This window comes from Oncorhynchus clarkii, chromosome 12, assembly GCF_045791955.1.
Source record: "Oncorhynchus clarkii lewisi isolate Uvic-CL-2024 chromosome 12, UVic_Ocla_1.0, whole genome shotgun sequence".
In the NCBI taxonomy this organism is placed as follows: Eukaryota; Metazoa; Chordata; class Actinopteri; order Salmoniformes; family Salmonidae; genus Oncorhynchus; species Oncorhynchus clarkii.
The window spans coordinates 59,728,890-59,748,164 of NC_092158.1; the positions used below are offsets into that span (position 1 = coordinate 59,728,890).

Sequence of the window (19,275 nt, forward strand, 5' to 3'; positions counted from 1 at the left end):
TACTCTGAGCCGATTGGATCAGTCTGTTCCTTTACCATCGCATTAAGGATGGCTTTGAAAAATATATTTTCTTAGACTAAGACACAGTTTCAAGAATGTCAAATATGACAAACAACTGTATTGGCGTGCCCATATCATATTCAGAGTGAAACAACAGTCTCATTTGTATATATAAGTAAATTCCAAATGTGTACAGCAAACAAATTACACCTCTATACGATGTACAAAACTGAGCTCTGCAAAAGCAACAAAAGCTTACTCGTCTGCTCCAAACAAGATCTTAGGCCGTGTTGAGTGGCAGACTGAATGCTCTTTCACCTATGGCTATGAACGTTTCTAACTTGTTAGTGATAGACTGTATGCATGTGTTTGAGTGTGTGTGTCTGCGTCTGCGTCTCCAGTGGCTGTGAGAGGTTGACGGCCTGTCAAAACACTACGGACACCACTGTCTGCCTGCCCAGATGAGTTTATTAGTTTGTCCTAAAAATACAATCACACACCCCTGCACTCCAGCTCTCATAGGCCTCCAGGAATGAGCCATTGCTAGCATCTACCAAACACTGCTGGCTCGGCCAGGATTTAGTGTATCTGTCATCCAAATCTTTAACAGGTAAACGTTTATTAAGATTAAGTTAAATTAAGCTTTGAATTTACAGATTAGCAAAGTAGTCAGACCTTCGATGCAGTTCATTTGGAACAGTATTTTTCAGAAGTTTGTTAAAATTAGAAGCTGGTTTATTTTTCATGCTCGTTGACTTAATTTAATCTATTTAACGTGCTGAGCCTATAAGCGCAGTTTATTTTCTAAATACTTTCAAGACAGTTTAAATGCGGTTATTCAAATGTGTGATACACTGGATGAAAACAAAAATATTTACAGTGATGTTACGAAGAAAAAAAAGTCTAGGTTTCTATCCGGGACTTCCTAACTTCAAACTTGACGTGAAAATGTTATTTTCCCTCAACTTATGTATTTTCGTCATTGCCGGGCAACATAGATAAAACTCCATTCATTCCAATACCATTTCAAACATTAGGAAAATGCCATTTTGATGTCCAGTTATTTGGTATTTCCTCTTTCCCAGATGTTTTGTCATCCATTTCGCTGGTAATAGCTATTTTGGGAACACCTGAACTCTTTGATATCTTTCACACTGATCCGAGTGTGCGTGTGCCCTAATGCGCCGTCCCAGGGTCCAGCTTGTTTCGTATTACAGGAAGACCATTGTCTTGTAAGGCCCAAATTGCTGATGCGAGGGGACGTGTGTTTTGCTCGTTAACATGTAATGACAGATAGTTTCAATGCAGCCGGTCCAAAGCAAACACAGCCCTGCGGAGACGACTGTATGGGACGGCCCACGGCAAGAGTATCCCTCCCTGCCTCCCCCTGACTTGCCAGACCAAATGGAACCTCCCGAGTCCTGGAGTTCCGACAGGGCCAATGCGCGTTCGTCTAAACAGCAGACTGTTGTCTTGATGATCTGTGTGTTTTTGATGACCAGGGAGCAGATGCTGTCTCCTAAGATGTCAGAGTTACGATATCTGGAGAGATGTAAGGCCTACATCAGAGGTGGATGAAGAAGAGTTGCCTCCAAGCTTGCGTTTTCCCAATGCATATCATATCAGTCTCAATGCACTCTTAGGGTTGCATCCTAAACAGCACCCTTTTCCCTATATAGTGCAATGCACTACTTGTGATCAGAGCTCTGTAGGGCTCTGGTCAAAAGTAGTGCACTAAATAGAGAATATGGTTCCATTTGGGCCTTGATTATCTCATGTATCTTGGCACTCTGTAGACAATGAGAGCGTTTAGAATATACTGCACACACAAACATTGGGACAGTGTTTATTATTTGAAGGTTATATAGCATAACAAATAGCTCTTTCTCTCTGTTGGCTGTCCTTACTACTACAAGTCAACGAGCATGAAGGGAAATGGTTCCAATGATACACACACACAGCTGTAGTTGACCTCCATCCTTTTATAGGTCAATGCATGGAAGGACTACCTTTAGAACTTATATCAGTGGACTTTGATGTGTAGCTGCTCTGCCCTTCTCATGTTTCTCTCGAAAATGTGATGACAAGGGTGAATAAGTGTGTCCTACTGTATTTCCTCCCCTCTGGCTAGAAGTTGGCACAGATCTAGGATTAGCTACTTGCTCACCTTAATCATTGGAGGGTTAGAGGGAATGCAAAACTGACCTTCTCTTTGTCTGAGGTCAGCTACAGTACATCCTACTCCATCCCCCTCTCCACTGGTATGGTGTGTGTCTAATGCCTCTTCCTAGTCAGACATGGAGCTTTACCCAGTCAATCAATCAATACATTTTTTTTTTATAAAGCCCTTTTTACATCAGCAGATGTCACAAAGTGCTTATACAGAAACCCAGCCTAAAACCCCAAAGAGCAAGTAATGCCGATGTAGAAGCACGGTGGCTAGGAAAAAACTCTCTAGACAGGCAGGAACCTAGGAAGAAACCTAGAGAGGAACCAGGGGTGGCCAGTCCTCTTATGGCTGTGCCGGGTGGAGATTGTAAGAGTACACGGCCATTAAGGCCAGATTGTTCTTCAAGATGTTCATAGACGACCAGCAGGGTCAAATAATAATCACAGTGGTTGCAGAGGGTGCAACAGGTCAGCACCTGAGGAGTAAAAGCTTCCAATTGGCTCATTCTTCTCCCCTGTAACTGTTCCCCAGGTCATTGCGGTAAATGAGAATGTGTTCTCAGTCAACTTACCTAATAAAATAAGGGTCAAATAAAAAATGTCAGTTGGCTTTTTGAGACAGCGGGTGCTGTACCCAAGGTTCTTCACTGATAGGGAATACTTGTAAAAAGGGGTTTGGACATACTTCCCATTTGTGTCATTTGGAATGACCCCATTAAAGAGTGTAAAGGATACGACAGTACTGACTGACTACCATAGTAAAGGACACTAAAGTACTAACTAGCATAGTAAAGGACACTACAGTACTAACTAGCATAGTAAAGGACACTACAGTACTAACTAGCATAGTAAAGGACACTACAGTACTAACTAGCATAGTAAAGTACACTACAGTACTAACTAGCATAGTGAAGGACACTACAGTACTAACTGCACAAAGCTAGTTCCTCAGTCCTAGGTGGGTTCTAAGGATCACAGTTGAAACTAAAACAACATGAGTGTCATTTAGTCACGGTGGATTACCAACTATGGTCAAATTAGGTTGACCCATCATTTTATTGTTTAGAAATGCCATTTTATGTAATAGAAATGCCTAAAGCAAGCTGACCCTCTTATTTTCTGCTGAGGACCTCCTTTACTGCTTCACAAACTATTTTCTTTGCAATGACCCAAGGAATGTGTTCCTGTTGTTCTGTGTGTGTGTGTACATGTGTGTCTCAGGCGGACATGATGTTCAGTTCGGGAGTCTTGTGGATGGGCCTGGTCTTTATCCCTGTCACCTCCCTGGTCTTTGACATGGCCTACAAAGTGTGAGATCCCCTCCATGCACCTCCATGTCCTGCTTTAGGACACTTTTCTAGGGAATCTTCTTAGATCACAAATAGATCACATGCACTCAAGACATTTACATATACAGTTGAAGTCGGAAATGTACATACACTTAGGTTGTAGTCATTAAAACTCATTTTTCAACCACTCCACAAATTTCTTGTTAACAAACTATAGTTTTGGCAAGTCAGTTAGGACATACACAGTGGGGCAAAAAAGTACAAGTTCTCCCACTTAAAAGAGAGAGGCCTGTAATTTTCATCATAGGTACACTTCAACTATAACAGAAAAAATGAGGGAAAAAAATTCAGAAAATCACATTGTAGGATTTTTTATTAATTTATTTGCAAATTATGGTGGAAAATAAGTATTTGGTCAAAACAAAAGTTTATCTCAGTACTTTGTTATATACCCATTGTTGGCAATGACAGAGGTCAAACATTTTCTGTAAGTCTTCACAAGGTTTTCACACACTGTTTCTGGTTTTTGGCCCATTCCTCCATGCAGATCTCCTCTAGAGCAGTGATGTTCAAATCAAATCAAATCAAATCAAATTGTGTTTGTCACATACACATGGTTAGCAGATGTTAATGCGAGTGTAGCGAAATGCTTGTGCTTCTAGTTCCGACAATGCAGTAATAACCAACAAGTAATCTAACTAACAATTCCAAAACTACTGTCTTGTACACAGTGTAAGGGGATAAAGAATATGTACATAAGGATATATGAATGAGTGATGGTACAGAGCAGCATAGGCAAGATACAGTAGATGGTATCGAGTACAGTATGTACAAATGAGATGAGTATGTAAACAAAGTGGCATAGTTTAAAGTGGCTAGTGATACATGTATTACATAAGGATACAGTCGATGATATAGAGTACAGTATATACGTATGCATATGAGATGAATAATGTAGGGTAAGTAACATTATATAAGGTAGCATTGTTTAAAGTGGCTAGTGATATATTTCCCATCAATTCCCATTATTAAAGTGGCTGGAGTTGAGTCAGTGTCAGTGTGTTGGCAGCATCCACTCAATGTTAGTGGTGGCTGTTTAACAGTCTGATGGCCTTGAGATAGAAGCTGTTTTTCAGTCTCTCGGTCCCAGCTTTGATGCACCTGTACTGACCTCGCCTTCTGGATGATAGCGGGGTGAACAGGCAGTGGCTCGGGTGGTTGATGTCCTTGATGATCTTTATGGCCTTCCTGTGACATCGGGTGGTGTAGGTGTCCTGGAGGGCAGGTAGTTTGCCCCCGGTGATGCGTTGTGCAGACCTCACCACCCTCTGGAGAGCCTTACGGTTGAGGGCGGAGCAGTTGCCGTACCAGGCGGTGATACAGCCCGCCAGGATGCTCTCGATTGTGCATCTGTAGAAGTTTGTGAGTGCTTTTGGTGACAAGCCAAATTTCTTCAGCCTCCTGAGGTTGAAGAGGCGCTGCTGCGCCTTCTTCACAATGCTGTCTGTGTGAGTGGACCAATTCAGTTTGTCTGTGATGTGTATGCCGAGGAACTTAAAACTTGCTACCCTCTCCACTACTGTTCCATCAATGTGGATAGGGGGGTGTTCCCTCTGCTGTTTCCTGAAGTCCACAATCATCTCCTTAGTTTTGTTGACGTTGAGTGTGAGGTTATTTTCCTGACACCACACTCCGAAGGCCCTCACCTCCTCCCTGTAGGCCGTCTCGTCGTTGTTGGTAATCAAGCCTACCACTGTTGTGTCGTCCGCAAACTTGATGATTGAGTTGGAGGCGTGCGTGGCCACGCAGTCGTGGGTGAACAGGGAGTACAGGAGAGGGCTCAGAACGCACCCTTGTGGGGCCCCAGTGTTGAGGATCAGCGGGGAGGAGATGTTGTTGCCTACCCTCACCACCTGGGGGCGGCCCGTCAGGAAGTCCAGTACCCAGTTGCACAGGGCGGGGTCGAGACCCAGGGTCTCGAGCTTGATGACGAGCTTGGAGGGTACTATGGTGTTGAATGCCGAGCTGTAGTCAATGAACAGCATTCTCACATAGGTATTCCTCTTGTCCAGATGGGTTAGGGCGGTGTGCAGTGTGGTTGAGATTGCATCGTCTGTGGACCTATTTGGGCGGTAAGCAAATTGGAGTGGGTCTAGGGTGTCAGGTAGGGTGGAGGTGATATGGTCCTTGACTAGTCTCTCAAAGCACTTCATGATGACGGAAGTGAGTGCTACGGGGCGGTAGTAGTTTAGCTCAGTTACCTTAGCTTTCTTGGGAACAGGAACAATGGTGGCCCTCTTGAAGCATGTGGGAACAGCAGACTGGTATAGGGATTGATTGAATATGTCCGTAAACACACCGGCCAGCTGGTCTGCGCATGCTCTGAGGGCGCGGCTGGGGATGCCGTCTGGGCCTGCAGCCTTGCGAGGGTTAACACGTTTAAATGTCTTACTACTCACCTCGGCTGCAGTGAAGGAGAGACCGCATGTTTTCGTTGCAGGCCGTGTCAGTGGCACTGTATTGTCCTCAAAGCGTGCAAAAAAGTTATTTAGTCTGCCTGGGAGCAGGACATCCTGGTCCGTGACTGGGCTGGATTTCTTCCTGTAGTCCGTGATTGACTGTAGACCCTGCCACATGCCTCTTGTGTCTGAGCCGTTGAATTGAGATTCTACTTTGTCTCTGTACTGACGCTTAGCTTGTTTGATAGCCTTGCGGAGGGAATAGCTGCACTGTTTGTATTCGGTCATGTTACCAGACACCTTGCCCTGATTAAAAGCAGTGGTTCGCGCTTTCAGTTTCACGCGAATGCTGCCATCAATCCACGGTTTCTGGTTAGGGAATGTTTTAATCGTTGCTATGGGAACGACATCTTCAATGCACATTCTAATGAACTCACACACCGAATCAGCGTATTCGTCAATGTTGTTGTCTGACGCAATACGAAACATGTCCCAGTCCACGTGGTGGAAGCAGTCTTGGAGTGTGGAGTCAGCTTGGTCGGACCAGCGTTGGACAGACCTCAGCGTGGGAGCCTCTTGTTTTAGTTTCTGTCTGTAGGCAGGGATCAACAAAATGGAGTCGTGGTCAGCTTTTCCGAAAGGGGGGCGGGGCAGGGCCTTATATGCGTCGCGGAAGTTAGAGTAACAATGATCCAAGGTCTTTCCACCCCTGGTTGCGCAATCGATATGCTGATAAAATTTAGGGAGTCTTGTTTTCAGATTAGCCTTGTTAAAATCCCCAGCTACAATGAATGCAGCCTCCGGATGAATGGTTTCCAGTTTGCAAAGAGTTAAATAAAGTTCGTTCAGAGCCATCGATGTGTCTGCTTGGGGGGGGATATATACGGCTGTGATTATAATCGAAGAGAATTCTCTTGGTAGATAATGCGGTCTACATTTGATTGTGAGGAATTCTAAATCAGGTGAACAGAAGGATTTGAGTTCCTGTATGTTTCTTTCATCACACCATGTCACGTTAGTCATAAGGCATACGCCCCCGCCCCTCTTCTTACCAGAAAGATGTTTGTTTCTGTCTGCGCGATGTGTGGAGAAACCCGTTGGCTGCACCGCTTCGGATAGAGTCTCTCCAGTGAGCCACGTTTCCGTGAAGCAAAGAACGTTACAGTCTCTGATGTCCCTCTGGAATGCTACCCTTGCTCGGATTTCATCAACCTTGTTGTCAAGAGACTGGACATTGGCAAGAAGAATGCTAGGGAGTGGTGCACGGTGTGCCCGTCTCCGGAGTCTGACCAGAAGACCGCCTCGTTTCCCTCATTTTCTGAGTTTTTTTTTTTTGGGTCGCTGCATGGAATCCACTCAGTTGTCCTGTTTGTAAGGCAGAACACAGGATCCGCGTCGCGAAAAACATATTCTTGGTAGTACTGATGGTGAGTTGATGCTGATCTTATATTCAGGATTTCTTCTCGACTGTATGTAATGAAACCTAAGATGACCTGGGGTACTAATGTAAGAAATAACACGTAAAAAAACAAAAAACTGCATAGTTTCCTAGGAACGCGAAGCGAGGCGGCCATCTCTGTCGGCGCCGGAAGTCCGGATGTCCGGAAGTCCGGATGTTTTGGGGCTGTTGCTGGGCAACAGACTTTCAGCTCCCTCCAAAGATTTTCTATGGGGTTGAGATCTGGAGACTGGCTAGGCCACTCCAGGACCTTGAAATGCTTCTTACGAAGCCACTCCTTCGTTGCCCAGGCGGTGTGTTTGGGATCATTGTCATGCTGAAAGACACAGCCACGTTTCATCTTCAATGCCCTTGCTGATGGAAGGAGGTTTTCACTCAAAATCTCACGATACATGGCCCCATTCATTCTTTCCTTTAAACGGATCAGTCGTCCTGGTCCCTTTGCAGAAAAACAGCCCCAAAGCATGATGTTTCCACCCCCATGCTTCACGGTAGGCATGGTGTTCTTTGGATGCAACTCAGCATTCTTTGTCCTCCAAACACGACGAGTTGAGTTTTTACCAAAAAGTTATATTTTGGTTTCATCTGACCATATGACATTCTCCCAATCTTCTTCTGGATCATTCAAATGCTCTCTAGCAAACTTCAGACGGGCCTGGACACGTCTGGCACTGCAGGATTTGAGTCCCTGTGTCCCGTAGTGTGTTACTGATGGTAGGCTTTGTTACTTTGGTCCCAGCTCTCTGCAGGTCATTCACTAGGTCCCCCCGTGTGGTTCTGGGATTTTTGCTCACCGTTCTTGTGATAATTTTGACCCCACGGGGTGAGATCTTGCGTGGAGCCCCAGATTGAGGGAGATTATCAGTGGTCTTGTATGTCTTCCATTTCCTAATAATTGCTCCCACAGTTGATTTCTTCAAACCAAGCTGCTTACCTATTGCAGATTCAGTCTTACCAGCCTGAAGCAGGTCTACAATTTTGTTTCTGGTGTCCTTTGACAGCTCTTTGGTCTTGGCCATAGTGGAGTTTGGAGTGTGACTGTTTGAGGTTGTGGACAGGTGTCTTTTATACTGATAACAAGTTCAAACAGGGGCCATTAATACAGGTAACGAGTGGAGGACAGAGGAGCCTCTTAAAGAAGAAGTTACAGGTATGTGAGAGCCAGAAATCTTGCTTGTTTGTAGGTGACCAAATACTTATTTTTCACCATAATTTGCAAATAAATTCATTTAAAAAATCCTACAATGTGATTTTCTGGATTTTTTTTCTTCTAATTTTGTCTGTCTTAGTTGAAGTGTACCGATGATGAAAATTACAGGCCTGGTGGCTGACTAAATACTTTTTTGCCCTACTGTACTTTTTTTTGCCCTTGTGCATGACACAAGTAATTTTTCCAACAATAGTAGATAGATTATTTCACTTATAATTCACTGTATCAAAATTCCAGTTTACATAGGCTAAATTGACTGTGCCTTTAAACAGCTTGAAAAATTCCAGAAAATTATTTCATGGCTTTAGAAGCTTCTGATAGGTTAATTGACATCATTTGAGTCAATTGGACCACGCAGCCGTCATACCGCCCAGGAAGGAGACGCGTTCTGTCACTTAGAGATGAACGTACTTTGGTGCTAAAAGTGCAAATCAATCCCAGAACAACGGCAAAAGGACCTTGTGAAGATGCTGGAAAAAAACAGGTACAAAAGTATCTATATCCACAGTATATCGTCAGTCCTATATCGACATAACCTGAAAGGCAACTCAGCAAGGAAGAAGCCACTGCTTCAAAACTGCCAAAAAAAGCCAGACTACAGTTTGCAACTGTACATGGGGACAAAGATCATACATTTTGGAGAAATGTCCTTTGATCTGATGAAACAGCATCATGTTGTGGGGGTGCTTTGCTGCAGGAGGGACTGGTGCACTTCAGAAAATAGATGGCATCATGAGGCATGACAATTATGTGGATATATTGAAGCAACATCTCAAGACATCAGTCAGGAAGTTAGCGACGAGCAATCCCGTATCCGGGAGCGTAATCATAGCCTCAAGTGCATTACCATAACGCAACGTTTCCTATTCATGAAAATCGCAGATTAAATTAAATATATAAATTGAAACACAAGCTTAGCCTTTTGTTGACAACACTGTCATCTCAGATTTTCAAAATATGCTTTTCACCCAAAGCTACACAAGCATTTGTGTAAGAGTATTGATAGCCTAGCATAGCATTAAGCCTAGCATTCAGTAGGCAACAGTTTCACAAAAACAAGAAAAGCATTCAAATAAAATAATTTACCTTTGAAGAACTTCGAATGATTTCAATGACGAGACTCTCAGTTAGATAGCAAATGTTCATTTTTTCCAAAAATAGTATTTGTGTTGGCAAAATAGCTCCGTTTTGTTCATCACGTTTGGCTAAGAAAAAGACCCGAAAATGCAGTCCGTACAACGCCAAACTTTTTTCCAAATTAGCTCCATAATATCGACAGAAACATGGCAAACGTTGTTTAGAATCAATCCTCAAGGTGTTTTTCACATATCTATTCAATAATATATCAGTCGTGACAGTTGGTTTCTCATCAGAAGCAAACGGAAAAATACTGCAGCTGGAGATTACGCAATAATTGTAACGGAGGACACCAAGCGACCACCTGGTAGATGTAGTCTCTTATGGTCAATCTTCCAATGATATGCCTACAAATACGTCACAATGCTGTCGACACCTTGGGGAAGCGACAGAAAGCCTAAACTCATTCGTGGCCCATTCACAGCCATATAAGGAGTCATTGGCATGAGGCGGTTTCAAAAAATGCGGCACTTCCTGATTGGATTTTTATCTGGGTTTCGCCTGTAACATCAGTTCTGTGGCACTCACAGACAATATATTTGCAGTTTTGCAAACGTCAGAGTGTTTTCTTTCCAAAGCTGTCAATTATATGCATAGTCGAGCATCTTTTGTGACAAAATATCTTGTTTAAAACGGGAACGTTTTTCATCCAAAAATTAAAATAGCGCCCCCTATATCCAAGAAGTTAAGCTTGGTCGCAAATAGGTCTTCCAAATGGACAATGACCCCAAGCATACTTCCAAAGATGTGGCAAAATGGTTTAAGGACAACAAAGTCAAGGTATTGGAGTGTGCCATCACAAAGCCCTGACCTCAATCCTGTAGAATATTTGTGGGCAGAACTGAAAAAGCGTATGCGAGCAAGGAGGCAAGGAGGAATGGGCTAAAATTCACCCAACTAATTGTGGGAAGCTTGTGGAAGGCTACCCAAAACGTTTGACCCAAGTTAAACAATTTAAAGGCAATGCTACCAAATACTAATTGAGTGTATGTAAACTTCTGACCCACTGGGAATATGATGAAAGAAATTAAAGCTGAAGTAAATCATTATCTCTACTATTATTCTGACATTTCACATTCTTAAAATAAAGTAGTGATCCTAACTGACCTAAGACAGGGAATTTGTACTTGGATTAAATGTCAGGAATTGTGAAGAGCTAAGTTTAAATGTATTGGGCTAAGATGTATATAATCTTCCGACTTCAACTATACACTGAGTATACCAAACATTAGGAACACCTTCCTAATATTGAGTTGCACCCCAATTCGTCGGGCATGTTCTCTACAAGGTGTTGAAAGCGTTCCGCAGGGATGCTGGCGCATGTTGACTCCAATGCTTCCCACAGTTGTTTCGAATTGGCTGGATGTCCTTTAGGTGGTGGACCATTCTTGATACAGACAGGGAACTGTCTGATGAAAAACCTGCAAGATCTGCAGTTCTTGACCCAAACCGGTGCGCCTGGCACCTACTACCATACCCTGTTCAAAGGCACTTAAATATTTTGTCTTGCCCATTCACCCTCTGAATGGCACACATACCCAATCCATGTTTCAATTGTCTCAAGGTTTAAAAATCCTTCTTTAACCTGTCTTCTCCCCTTCATCTACACTGATTGAAGTGTATTTAGCCAGTTCAATAAGGGATCATAGCTTTCACCTGGTTAGTCTATGACAGGGAAAGAGCAATGTTTTGTATACTCAGTGGAGAAAAAACATTTATAATATTAAGGTACATATACAAGCAATTTATATTTATGAGAATTTATAGGATATCTGTGGTGTAACATTTATAGTGTTTGATTCATAACAAATTCTTACGTTTGTAATATTTATAGTTATTTGATTTACTGACCGATTCAAAGTATAGATAAGTGTGTACAACTCAGATTTAAATCATTCATTGAAATAAGTATAGGGATCTCTTAATCAGCCTCATAGTCCTGGGAAAGACAAAGGAATTCAACTCACAGCAGATACAATTTGTTACAGACAACTGGCAAATTAAGCGAATAGGATTTTTATATACAGTGCCTTTGGTAAAGTATTCAGACCCCCAGCCTTATTCTAAAATTGATTTAATAAATAACAATTCTCAGCAATCTACACACAATACCCTATTATGACAAAGCGAAAACAGGTTTTTAGAAATGTTTGCTCATTTTTTTTTATTTTATCTAACAGAAATACCTTATTTACTTAAAGGGATACCCCACTTTTATTCAATTTTCGCCTAAATGACATACCCAAATCTAGCTGCCTGTAGCTCAGACCCTGAAGCAAGGATATGCATATTCTTGGTACCATTTGAAAGGGAACACTTTGAAGTTTGTGGAAATTGTGAATTGAATGTAGGAGAATATAACGCAATAGATCTGGTAGAAGAAAATACAAAGAAAAAACCAACCAGTATTTTTATACCACCATCTTTGAAATGCAAGAGAAAGGTCATAATTCTAGCCATCAATCTGGTTGTAATTCCAATAGTGTCCACAAGATGGAAGCAGTGTTTGTGCAACGTTTCTGATGGATAACTTGACGTATGAGTGAACTACAAGACTTTTAGTGTGAAGGTACATTTGGGCAAATTGTGAAGGAGACAATCGCATTCATATTCAATTTTTCTGCAAGAATATCGTCAAATCTCTATACTTGGACTTTGATTTAGCTTTCCAAGTATTGGTGTCCTATAGGATATTCTACACCCCTAATGAAATAGTGAAGTCTTACCTTCTAGGATCTATGAGGAATAGACACGAATTTGATTTGACTCGTTGAAACAATGTTTAGGGTGAGATTTTCACAGATTCCTTTCTTTGCAAATTGAACGAGTGGAAATACAAAATCGATCGTGCATGCTATATGGACCTTTTTAGGATATGAAAAATTATTTTATCTAACAAAACGACACTTCATGTCATCTCTGGGACCTTTGGATGATAAATCAGGATTTCAGCAGGATTTCAGAAAGTAAATAGACATTTCACCTTGAGAGGTGAATTTATCAAACCTATCGCATTGAAAAAAAGTGTTTTGTTGTTAGGAGCTCCCCTCAAACAACAGCATGACATTTTTTCACAGTAATAGCTACTGTAAATTGGACAGTGCAGTTATATTAACAAGAATTTAAGCTTTCAGTCTACAATAGACACTTATATGTTTCCTGAGATTTGTTGTTTCTCTAAAATCTGCGATCCTGACATAACGCGCTACATGATTTACTGGTGGTAAATCGGAACGCCGATCCTTAATTAAGTATTCAGACCCTCATGTTTTTTTTTTACATTTTTAGCAAATATTTGAGCCAATATTTCCAAATTTCAGCCCTGCCACAAAAAGACCAGCTGACATCATGTCAGGGATTCTCTCGTTAACACAGGTGTGAGTGTTGACGAGGACAAGACTGGAGATCACTCTGTGATGCTGATTGAGTTCGAATAACAGACTGGAAGCTTCAAAAGGAGGGTGGTGCTTGGAATCATTGTTCTTCCTCTGTCAACCATGGTTACCTGCAAGGAAACATGCCGTCATCATTTCTTTGCACAAAAAGGGCTTCACAGGCAAGGATATTGCTGCCAGTAAGATTGCACCTAAATCAACCATTTATCGGATAATCAAGAACTTCAAAGAGAGCGGTTCAATTGTTGTGAAGAAGGCTTCAGGGCACCCAAGAAAGTCCAGCAAGCGCCAGGACCGTCTCCTAAAGTTGATTCAGCCACGGGATCGGGGCACCACCAGTACAGAGCTTGCTCAGGAATGGCAGCAGGCAGGTGTGACTGGATCTGCACGCACAGTGAGAAGAATACTTTTGTTGGATGACCTGGTGTCAAGAAGGGCAGCAAAGAAGCCACTTCTCTCCAGGAAAAACATCAGGGACAGACTGATATTCTGCAAAAGGTAAAGGGATTGGACTGCTGAGGACTGAGGTAAAAATCCCCTTTCCGATTATTTGGGGCATCCGGAAAAAAGCTTGTCCGGAGAAGACAAGGTGAGCGCTACCATCAGTCCTGTGTCATGCCAACAGTAAAGCATCCTGAGACCATTCATGTGTGGGGTTACTTCTCAGCCAAGGGAGTGGGCTCACTCACAATTTTGCCTTCAGTATTCCATAGTAACATCTGACAAAATTATCTAAAAACACTGAAGCGGCAAACTTTGTGGAAATTAATAATTGTCATTCTCAAAACTTTTGGCCACGACTGTAGATTGATAAGGGGGAAAAATAATTTAATCCATTTTGGAATAGGCTGTAACTTAACACAATTTTGAAAAAGTGAAGGGCTCTGAATACTTTACGATTGCACTGTACTTGGCATCTACTTTACTTTGCCAGTCTTATGCAGAAGGTTTAGGAAAAGCCTCATGGAGTGATTTGGGATGTTGGGTACATAGACATATAATAATACTGTATAATAATATTAAATAGTGTTGTATTCAGTTGTGGTTGTGAATGCCTGTTGGTGACATCTGCTCCTTTTGACCAACAGTCTGAAGAAGGTGTTCTTTAAGACCCTGGTGGATGAGGTAAAGGAGCTGGAAGCCTTGTCCAAGGACCCCGGAGCCGTGGTGCACGGGACGAGGTACTGTACCATCTCAGACACTTTTCTCACCTTCCTTCTTTTCCTAGGTGTGTGTCCCAAATGGCACCCCTTTCCCTATATAGTACACTACTTCTGACCAGAGCCCTATTGGTCTTGGTCAAAAGTACTGCATTAAATAGGAAATATGGTGTTATTTAGGACTCATGCTGTGTTTTATTCTTCACAATGCCTCATAACTCTAGGATATCTGAATTACTTTTCTTAATATCCTACATTCCTGAATACTCTTTGTATTTCTTCTTACACAGCAGGTACAACACATGATTTACAGTGTCATACAGTTTATAACTTCTAAACGTATACAGTGTATAACTTATATTTGCTCCTTGAGGATTCACAAATATTTATCCTGGCTTCCCTATTGTTAGTATCTTGGCATAATTACTGGCTGCCTACTGTACACATACAGTACAGTTCACCCTGCACCGAAATGGCTGATTTTGGCGTACAGAGGCCCGTTTTCAGCAACCAATGGCACGTTGTGTTAGCTAATCCAAGTTTATCATTTTAAAAGGCTAGTTGATCATTAGAAAACTCTTTTGCAATTATGTTAGCACAGCAGACAACTGTTGTGCAGATTAAAGAAGCAATAAAACTGCCCTTCTTGGATTTCTATTTGCCATATATTATTTTGCTTGGAACATTATTCTTTCCCTCTGAAAGTGTGTGGCGAGAGGCTGTACTGTACTGTACTGTAGCACCTTCAGTATATTCAAGACATGCATCTTGAGCTGAGCTCCCGGAGATGGGGGTTGTCCCAAATGGCACCCTATTCCCTATATTGTGCACTACTTTTGACCAGGGCCCTGGTCAAAAGTAGTGCCCTATGTATGGAAATGGGCTCGTATCAGTAAGCCGGGGCCGGACCCCATCGAAGGCCCGTGGAGTTCATTAGCATGGATCAGATCAGTGTGAAATCTCCTGCCGGCTGAAAGTCTTCCCCCATTGGCCACAGTCCAGGGCCCAGCAGGCTTGGAACCCTGGAGCTGAAGACGCATACACTCAGTTCCTTTCTCACATGCACACACAACTATATAAACACACATACATACATGCGCGCAAACCACACATGCCATCTCTCTCTCTTTCTACCTCGCTCTCTTTTTCACACACACACACACACACACACACACACACACACACACACACACACACACACACATGTTTTACTATGCTTCTGGGGACCTAACATTTATTTCCATTCAAAATCATGTTTTTCCTAACCCCTAAACCTTACCTTAACCTTAACCCCTAATCTTAAAATAGCCTTTGTCCTCTGGGGGTGTGGGGAGAAGGGATCATTTTCCTTGTTTTACTATCCTTGTGGGGACTTTGGGGATTTCTGGTACCCACGAGGATGGTACTACAAGCACACACAAACAAACACAGAATCCTCCCCTTCCTCCTCTCCCTTACATGGCCTCTCCTCTCCTCAGCAGGAAGTGCAGTCTCTCTTCTCTTGTCCTGTGGAGTACTGGGCGCGATAGGGCTTGATGTATGGGTGGTTAAGTCTAACTGAAGGGCTCTGTGTGGCGATTACACCCTCTCTCTCTCTCTCGTGTGAGTGTGTCTCTTTGCAGTCTGACGGAGAGGGCACAGCTCCTGAAGAACGTCTTCAAGAAGAGCACCGTGAGTCTGTACAGATCAGACTCCATGCAGCAGAACCTACATAAGTCACACACACTATTAATAGCACACACGCACATGCCTCACACACTGACCTGGAGGCAAGCCCTCATGTTGTTTTCTTAGAGAGAGAGAGAGAAACATTTTCTCTCTGCACTGGTCCAAAGACCCAAGACAGGCATTTTGTATTGACTATAGTTCCTGTGTCTTAAATGGCACCCTATTCCCTATATAGTACACTACTTTTGACCAGAGCCCTATGGGCCCTGTTCCAAAGTAGTGCACTGCATAGGGAATAGGGTGCCATTTGGGATGCTGCCTCAGCATTTGGGATGCTGCCTCAGCATTGGGGATGTGCTAATACTCTGCTGATCCCAACACTCTTTAGAATTCGATATGCATGTTCCACGTTAGCCAGATGCAGGAAATCCACATACATAATCCTGTCGTTAACCCCATTAAGTAACACAAAAGTGCCCCACTGTTCCCTGTTGGTGTTCCTCCGCCTGTTAGTACAACCCCCCTAACACTATGTGTGTCCCAAATAGCACCTTTTTCCTTTTATAGTGCACTACTTTTGAAAAGGGCCCATAGGGCTCTGGTCAAAAAAAGTGCACTATATATGGAATAGGGTACTATTGGGGATGCACCTTAATGGACAGTCTCGTCCCATCTAGTACAAATTTCGTATGCCTAGTGGTCGAGATAGAAGCTTTAAGACAATACAGATGGAATGGGTTTAATTTGGTTTGTTGGATTTGATTTATTTATGTTATTTTTGCTGACCTTTTTTTTTTTTTGTCTCGTAGGTGGGGATGGGATCGGTTTTGTGTGATCCCTTTTATTTTTGCCTCCTTACCTGTAGAGAAACCATACCCTCGATCCCTATTAGAAACCCCACCTATGCCCTTTTCACAGTATCGCGCTGACCCGGAACACATTGTCCTTTACAGCAGGCTTTCAGCAATTATGATGGATGTGTAACCAGGCCATCTCAGTACAGCTTGGTTTGGTTCGGTTCGGCTCAATACTGTGAAAAGCCCTCTATGTACCCAGACTCCCTAAATTTTATCAGCATATCGATTGCGCAACCAGGGGTGGAAAGACCTTGGATCATTGTTACTCTAACTTCCGCGACGCATATAAGGCCCTGCCCCGCCCCCCTTTCGGAAAAGCTGACCACGACTCCATTTTGTTGATCCCTGCCTACAGACAGAAACTAAAACAAGAGGCTCCCACGCTGAGGTCTGTCCAACGCTGGTCCGACCAAGCTGACTCCACACTCCAAGACTGCTTCCATCACGTGGACTGGGACATGTTTCGTATTGCGTCAGACAACAACATTGACGAATACGCTGATTCGGTGTGCGAGTTCATTAGAACGTGCGTTGAAGATGTCGTTCCCATAGCAACGATTAAAACATTCCCTAACCAGAAACCGTGGATTGATGGCAGCATTCGCGTGAAACTGAAAGCGCGAACCACTGCTTTTAATCAGGGCAAGGTGTCTGGTAACATGACCGAATACAAACAGTGCAGCTATTTCCTCCGCAAGGCTATCAAACAAGCTAACCGTCAGTACAGAGACAACATAGAATCTCAATTCAACGGCTCAGACACAAGAGGCATGTGGCAGGGTCTACAGTCAATCACGGACTACAGGAAGAAATCCAGCCCAGTCACGGACCAGGATGTCCTGCTCCCAGGCAGACTAAATAACTTTTTTGCCCGCTTTGAGGACAATACAGTGCCACTGACACGGCCTGCAACGAAAACATGCGGTCTCTCCTTCACTGCAGCCGAGGTGAGTAAGACATTTAAACGTGTTAACCCTCGCAAGGCTGCAGGCCCAGACGGCATCCCCAGCCGCGCCCTCAGAGCATGCGCAGACCAGCTGGCCGGTGTGTTTACGGACATATTCAATCAATCCCTATCCCAGTCTGCTGTTCCCACATGCTTCAAGAGGGCCACCATTGTTCCTGTTCCCAAGAAAGCTAAGGTAACTGAGCTAAACGACTTCCGCCCTGTAGCACTCACTTCCGTCATCATGAAGTGCTTTGAAAGACTAGTCAAGGACCATATCACCTCCACCCTACCTGACACCCTAGACCCACTCCAATTTGCTTACCGCCCAAATAGGTCCACAGACGATGCAATCTCAACCACACTGCACACTGCCCTAACCCATCTGGACAAGAGGAATACCTACGTGAGAATGCTGTTCATTGACTACAGCTCGGCATTCAACACCATAGTACCCTCCAAGCTCGTCATCAAGCTCGAGACCCTGGGTCTCGACCCCGCCCTGTGCAACTGGGTACTGGACTTCCTGACGGGCCGCCCCCAGTTGGTGAGGGTAGGCAACAACATCTCCTCCCCGCTGATCCTCAACACTGGGGCCCCACAAGGGTGCGTTCTGAGCCCTCGCCTGTACTCCCTGTTCACCCACGACTGCGTGGCCACGCACGTCTCCAACTCAATCATCAAGTTTGCGGACGACACAACAGTGATTACCAACAACGACGAGACGGCCTACAGGGAGTAGGTGAGGGCCCTCGGAGTGTGGTGTCAGGAAAATAACCTCACACTCAACGTCAACAAAACTAAGGAGATGATTGTGGACTTCAGGAAACACCAGAGGGAACACCCCCCTATCCACATCGATGGAACAGTAGTGGAGAGGGTAGCAAGTTTTAAGTTCCTTGGCATACACATCACAGACAAACTGAATTGGTCCACTCACACAGACAGCATTGTGAAGAAGGCGCAGCAGCGCCTCTTCAACCTCAGGAGGCTGAAGAAATTTGGCTTGTCACCAAAAGCACTCACAAACTTCTACAGATGCACAATCGAGAGCATCCTGGCGGGCTGTATCACCGCCTGGTACGGCAACTGCTCCGCCCTCAACCGTAAGGCTCTCCAGAGGGTAGTGAGGTCTGCACAACGCATCACCGGGGGCAAACTACCTGCCCTCCAGGACACCTACACCACCCGATGTCACAGGAAGGCCATAAAGATCATCAAGGACATCAACCACCCGAGCTACTGCCTGTTCACCCCGCTATCATCCAGAAGGCGAGGTCATTACAGGTGCATCAAAGCTGGGACCGAGAGACTGAAAAACAGCTTCTATCTCAAGGCCATCAGACTGTTAAACAGCCACCACTAACATTGAGTGGCTGCTGCCAACACACTGACACTGACTCAACTCCAGCCACTTTAATAATGGGAATTGATGGGAAATGATGTAAATATATCACTAGCCACTTTAAACAATGCTACCTTATATAATGTTACTTACCCTACATTATTCATCTCATATGCATACG

The 19,275-nt window shown here is 43.7% G+C and overlaps 1 protein-coding gene across 1 annotated transcript in view; it reads left to right on the forward strand.

Annotated features, from left to right (window-relative positions):
- Positions 1-19,275, forward strand: part of LOC139422492 (probable phospholipid-transporting ATPase IA) — a 186,676-nt gene that overhangs the window by 165,264 nt on the left and 2,137 nt on the right. The window contains 4 exon segments of the mRNA XM_071173654.1: positions 3,391-3,479; positions 14,207-14,299; positions 15,901-15,989; positions 18,399-18,401. Of these exon segments, the coding sequence (XP_071029755.1) occupies positions 3,391-3,479; positions 14,207-14,299; positions 15,901-15,989; positions 18,399-18,401 (274 nt within the window).